Raw genomic sequence first — 6,147 nt, forward strand, 5'->3', positions numbered from 1 at the left:
AAAAACATCTTTACGATCTTCACTATAGTCTTAGCAGTGTGTCTTCAATAAAGATGGAGCATGCTTTAAATACTTATGTATGCTCTCTCAGACGCAAAATTAAAGGAACGAATTTTTGTATGTCCTCAAATAAGGCGATTAGTGGAAGATCAAGACTTTGTGAATACCATGATCGAATCTGAAGAGTTGCATAGGTTTCATTTACTGATAATAAATAAATATCCAAATTACAAAGACATCGCACAAAACGAGTTAGAGAAATTTAAGGAAATGGGATGCAATATGATTATTAAACTACACTTTTTACACTCACACCTGGAATACTTTCCCGAAAATTTTGGTGCCTTAAGTTGGGAGGAAGGTGAGAGGTTCTGGCAAGACGTTAAAGGAATAGAACGCAGCTACCAAATTCTATGGACCGTTGCAATGATGGCAGATTACTGCTGGTCATTAAAAAGTGTACAATCCGGCCATGGAATATACAAGAAAATCCACTAAACGAAAGAGAGGGAGAGAGAAAATAACTACACTTAACTATTGTTTAAGACCTTGTTGTTTAATTCAGATTTTTTAATTAGGTTTCCATTCTTATACTGATGGAATTAACTATAATAAATTCAACCGAGATTTTCATTTATTAATTCTGATTCAAGATGAACCATCTGTTCTTGTGGCAACTGTTAAGAAAGAAAAGAATAAATTTCCTATAGGTAGGCGTCTATATTCACCATCTCCTAGGCTGCAACTGTTGCTTATTTGATGTATTATGGGTCACGTAGTCTGTTTTGCTTATACTCGTGCGGAAAAGTTTTACTTTAACTTAGGGCTCGAGTTTACTTTTGATGGGCTTTTGGAAGTTTGCGGGCGACAATACCTACGAATACTTCTTTAGAGGTTTAGTTCACAACAACTTTTGATTTTTGCTCGGCTTAAATCGTGACTTGTGTTTCCCTTACGAATAATTCAAAGAGTTTACCCTAGACACGTAAGGTGTAACGAATAGCTAGATGCCTTTTTCCGGTCTCGCTGACCTACGGATCTTGTAGCATACCTGTTAGAAATATTTTTAAGTTTCCAAGTAATGCAGGAGCGTTTAGTTCTAAGAAAAAGCGTCTGGAATAAAGAGACGGTTGACGTACTAGGAGGGAGAGAGAGAGACAGAAGTTGCGAGGGCCAGTCAATGACCGCTGGTAGGTGAATGATTGGCGAATAGCTCCGAGGCATCTGTTGGCTGCTTGTATGACGTAAGATGGAAGGCGAGCCTACATTTGTTAATCGATTGGGTGAATAAGTTGCATCACTGCGGTCAGTCAAAAATTGTGACCATGCTGTCGGTGTGGGTGAAGAATACAGCAGTAAGTCTGTTCCTGTTTCCTGTCCGTCCATCCTATCCGTAGTTTGTACTACAAGTACCACATTTACGCAGCTGTGGGTGTTTGTTTTGCTGTTTTAGTTAATATTTATGTTTGAAAAAAATTCAAATTCGAATAAAATTTCAAATTTGCCTGATTTTACAACCACAATCGCACCATAGCGAATATTAGTTTTGATCTGTCAACAATTAATATCAGTTGTAGGCTGTAGTTGCGATTATAAACTCAGCACTGTAGTTCTCTGCTCGATAAATTCGATAAAAGCTGGCGTTGACTTTACTTTCAAAAGTGCGTCGAACATTGGATAAAATAAAAATTAACTTTTTTTATATTGCAGTTTCACGCCCGCACTCTGATTAAAACCTGGTAAGTTTGGTGTCGGCTTTGGGGTTTTCTGTGGGCTATAATGATGAGGTTCTTAAAAACCAATTAATAATGAAATTATTTTTGAAGACATGGACAGTCTTTCAGAGCTGTATATGTATATAACTTCGGTATTACATATTTCCAATTGTCAGAACAGCGTAAAATTTTTAATTGTTAATTGAATTTGACCCCCTAAAAAATTTTAAAATAGTATATTATGCAACAAGTGCGGTAAACGGCATTTAACTCACGAGTTTATTTGATACGAGTGACTTAAAAAATTTGCCGAACGTGTTGCATATTATACTTTTTCTAAAACCGTTAGTTTTTGGGTATATTTTAGCAAAATTACATGAAACATGACCGTTAGAATTGACAAACGTCAAAATTTAAAGCATGGGAAATATCCCCGAAAACATCCGATTGCTCCCAAACCCGTGCGGTAAAATCCCGGAAATGTCCGAAGGCTCGGATCCGTGGGAAACGAAACTGTCGTGATAAAGTGACGCTTCCCGCACTCTAGATTGGTATGTGATTAGGTATTTTACAGATAGGAGTAGAAATAACATTTATTGCACCACTTTTCTCGGGCTACAGGAACTATTTTTATTATTTTTTTTACTATTTTATTGCTATTTTCAAAAACATTTTTGCATCCCTTTTTTTGACACATTGCATAAACCTTTGTCATTGTGTTCCCCGGATTGCATGCTCGAATTTACAGACATTTTCCGAAATACTGAAATAATTTTTCCGTAACTTTGTAATGGGTGTTTTTTTTCGATGTATAGAACTTTAAGTTGGCGTTACTGTTCAAGATGGCGACCGATTTAACAGCTGTCAAGTGATTTATTCTCGGTTTGGTTTGGCAATTCATCGTGAATAGACTCACGCCTGAACAACGCTTGCAAATGGGCCCAAATGGCTGCGTTAACAAACAAAACTGCCGCATTTGGAGCGAAGCTAATCCTCAAGTGTATGTCGAAACACCGTTACATCCAGAAAAACTGACTGTTTGGTGCGCTTTATGGGCTGGTGGAATCATTGGTCCGTACTTTTTCAAAGACGATGATGGCCAGAACGTTACAGTCAATGGTGATCGGTATAGAGCTATGATTACTAACTGTTTCATTCCTGAATTGAATAACCATGATGTCCAGGAGATGTGGTTTCAACAAGACGGTGCAACATGTCACAGCTCATGCCACAATCGATTTATTGAAAGACACGTTTGGTGACCGCCTAATTTCACATTTTGGACCTGTGAATTGGCCTCCAAAATCCTGTGATTTAACACCGCTAGACTACTTTCTGTGGGGCTATGTAAAGTCATTGGTCTATGCGGATAAGCCACAGACAGATTTGGATATACGGCCACAAATGTTGGAAAAAATCATCGAAAATTGGACGTCCAGATTGGACTACATCCGCGCCAGCCGTGGCGGTCGTATGCCAGAAATCATATTTAAAATGTAATGCCACAAGATTATCTTTCGCATAAATAAAATTCATGTCAATCGAATAACCCATCGTTGTTTTATTGCAACTTAAAGTTCTATACATCGAAAAAAAAAAACACCCCTTACTTACACTAAAGTGTCGAATGAGATTAATCTCGGTACAAATCAGCAACGAATGAATAACTTCGTAGGAGGACCAAATTTATTAAAGTGTCGATGTAGAATAATCGCAAATGAATGTTTACTCATCCTGTAATTCCGAAAGAGACGAAATCATCCTTCCCGCCTTCCATTACACCCAACATCAAAACTTTGCTCTTCGGAGTAAATATCGGCACACCTGCTGATCTCCCCAAGTCAAAGTTTTTGCCCGGGACCTCTAGTATTTGGGAAATATAGTCCAATATTATCCCCTGGGGTGTAGTTAATCTTCATTAAGTCGGCAGCGAAGTTATCTTTTGTTTTCGAGGTTTTTAGCAAGACGAAACAATGCGGTTTCTCGTCTTTTGTGAACGCCTACATATTGCGCGGAAAGCCCGTGTAAAGTTTTAACTTCGAAAGCTCATTACGAAAGATAAATTCGGGATCCGGACTCGAATCTAAACTAAGCCCGTTTTAATCGGGTTTCGGAGTATTTACAAGTTTTCGATATTGAACGGCGAGGTAAAAGCATTTCTTGCCGACTCTTCGAAGTTTGTCGAGTTCTCGGATAATAAATATGCAAACGTAGGATCCGTGAAAATAGGTATATTGTTTGGGCAAACATAACTGATCGCAGTAACGAAATAACTGTTGTTAAATAAGACTAAACCTAGCACTGTTAGGAATATGCGAAACAAGGTGGCCTTCCTCTGGACGTTGCATTACTGACGACGCAGTATTTTACCATTTTGGCAACGAAGATCAATATCACAGACACGGAGTTGGCATTATCGTGGATAAACACCTAAGCAAGGGTGTAACAGATTTTATACCATACAATGATAGAACAATGCTACTAAAAATTGAAGCAAAACCAATAAATATCAATATAATTCAAGTGAAAACCCCCACCCTAGACAAATCCGAAGAAGAAATTGAATCCTTCTATGAGGACATCAAACAGCTCCTAAAGTACACGAAGCCGCATGATCTGAACATTATCCAAGGAGATTTTAATGCCAAAGTGGGCAAAGGAGAAGTGATCGGGGGAGTGGTTGGTCCTTGGGGTCTGGGAGAAAGGAACATTAGAGGAGACAGACTAATACAATTCTGTCAAGAAGAACATTTTAAAATCATGAATACTTGGTTCTCCCTACCTCCGAGAAGATTGTATACCTGGAGGGCACCGCAGGATAGACCTGGAAATATTGTACTGAATCAAATCGATTTTGTCCTCGTTAACAAGAGGTTCAGCACAACCGTCTCAAGAGCGCAGACGTACCCGGGCGCCGACGTGCCATCCGATCATTGTCTTCTAACGATAAGCATAAAGCTAAAACTAGCTTTGCGCAAGGTCAACAAAGGTCAAATAAGAAAATTAGACACCTCGAAATTACAGCAGGAGGAGATAAAGTCTGATCTTAGGAACAAACTAAACCAAAAATTGAAACAAATAAAAGACCAAACAGATCAACAACCACTGGAAGTATGGGAAACAGTTGAAACTACCATAAAGAACGTCACAATTGAATGTCTGGGATATGAAAAAAGACGCAGCAATAAGAAATGGATGACTGACGAGATCCTACAACTAATGGACAAACGCAGACAGCACAAGAACACTAATCATGATGAATACAAGAGACTAAACTCACTAATAAGATCCGATATTAGAAAGGCTAAAAGGAAATGGCTGGAGGGGGAGTGTAAGGAAATTGAATACTTGCAACAAATACACAATACGCGTGAAGAACACAAAAAGATGAAAGAAGCATCTGGAATGTATAAAAAACGACCTCTACAATACAGGACACTTTCCCCGAAGCTGGTTAAGATCAACTTTTATACCCCTACCCAAGAAAAGCAACGCCCGAAAGTGCAAAGATCATAGACTCATAAGTCTGATGAACCACTCCTTAAAAATTTTCCTCAAAATAATACACAGGAGAATACAGCACAGATGCGAGAAAATTATCGGCCCTAGCCAGTTTGGATTCAAATCAGGTATGGGAACACGTGAGGCGCTTTTCGGACTCCAAGTCTTAATACAAAACTGTCTAGATGTTAATAAGGACATATTTCTATGTTTCGTCGACTATGAAAAAGCTTTCGATCGTGTACAGCATTCAAAACTCATGCAGATTTTGAGAAAAACCGACGTCGACGACAAGGACATAAGGTGTTTCGAGAGATTGTACTGGGGTCAAACAGCTAATATTACCATACAAAACATTATTACTGAAGATATTGATATCCGGAGAGCAGTTAGACAGGGATGCGTCCTGTCTCCATTGCTTTTTAATTTATACTCCGAAGCGATATTCAACGAAGCTTTTGAAGAACAAGAGTTGGGAGTGAAAGTGAACGGAATACCAATTTCGAATATCCGATATGCGGATGACACTGTCCTCATTGCCAATGATGTTGAGAAACTACAGAAAATGTGTACTAGGTTATGTGGCAGCAGCAACGAATACGGGATAAACATTAACGCCGACAAAACCAAATTTATGATAATCAGTAGGAAAAACCAATGTATACAGATGCCACAATTCAGATAGAAAACCGAAATATAGAACGAGTAACACAGTTCAAATACTTAGGATGTTGGCTGCATGCAGGATGGAACTCGGAAAAAGAGATTAGGTGCAGAACAGAGATGGCACGTGCGGCATTCATGAGATATGAAAAAATCCTTAGAAATCGAGACCTGCACCTGTCTCTTCGAGTCCGATATGCAAAATGCTATGTTTGGTCGGTACTTTTGTACGGAGTGGAGGCATGGACTGTGAATGCAAAAATGATCA

General features: G+C 38.8%; 1 protein-coding gene across 1 annotated transcript; it reads left to right on the forward strand.

Annotated features, from left to right (window-relative positions):
- The first annotated feature begins 4,190 nt into the window (after window positions 1-4,190).
- On the forward strand, window positions 4,191-5,901 carry LOC132705137 (uncharacterized). Its single transcript, XM_060675571.1, has 3 exons — window positions 4,191-5,122; window positions 5,166-5,344; window positions 5,402-5,901. Exons 1-3 carry the CDS (start codon window positions 4,191-4,193, stop codon window positions 5,899-5,901), a joined length of 1,611 nt encoding a protein of 536 aa, XP_060531554.1.
- The last annotated feature ends 246 nt before the right edge of the window (window positions 5,902-6,147 follow it).

This window comes from Cylas formicarius, unplaced genomic scaffold (genome assembly GCF_029955315.1).
Source record: "Cylas formicarius isolate icCylForm1 unplaced genomic scaffold, icCylForm1.1 PGA_scaffold_7__23_contigs__length_41026272, whole genome shotgun sequence".
Taxonomy (NCBI): domain Eukaryota; kingdom Metazoa; phylum Arthropoda; class Insecta; order Coleoptera; family Brentidae; genus Cylas; species Cylas formicarius.

Coding starts and splice junctions, on each gene's coding strand:
- LOC132705137 (XM_060675571.1), top strand. CDS start 4,191: ATGCTACTAAAAATTGAAGCAAAACCAATAAATATCAATATAATTCAA. Junction 5,123..5,165: donor ATGAAAGAAGCATCTGGAAT/GTATAAAAAACG, acceptor CTTTCCCCGAAG/CTGGTTAAGATCAACTTTTA. Junction 5,345..5,401: donor CCAGTTTGGATTCAAATCAG/GTATGGGAACAC, acceptor AAAACTGTCTAG/ATGTTAATAAGGACATATTT.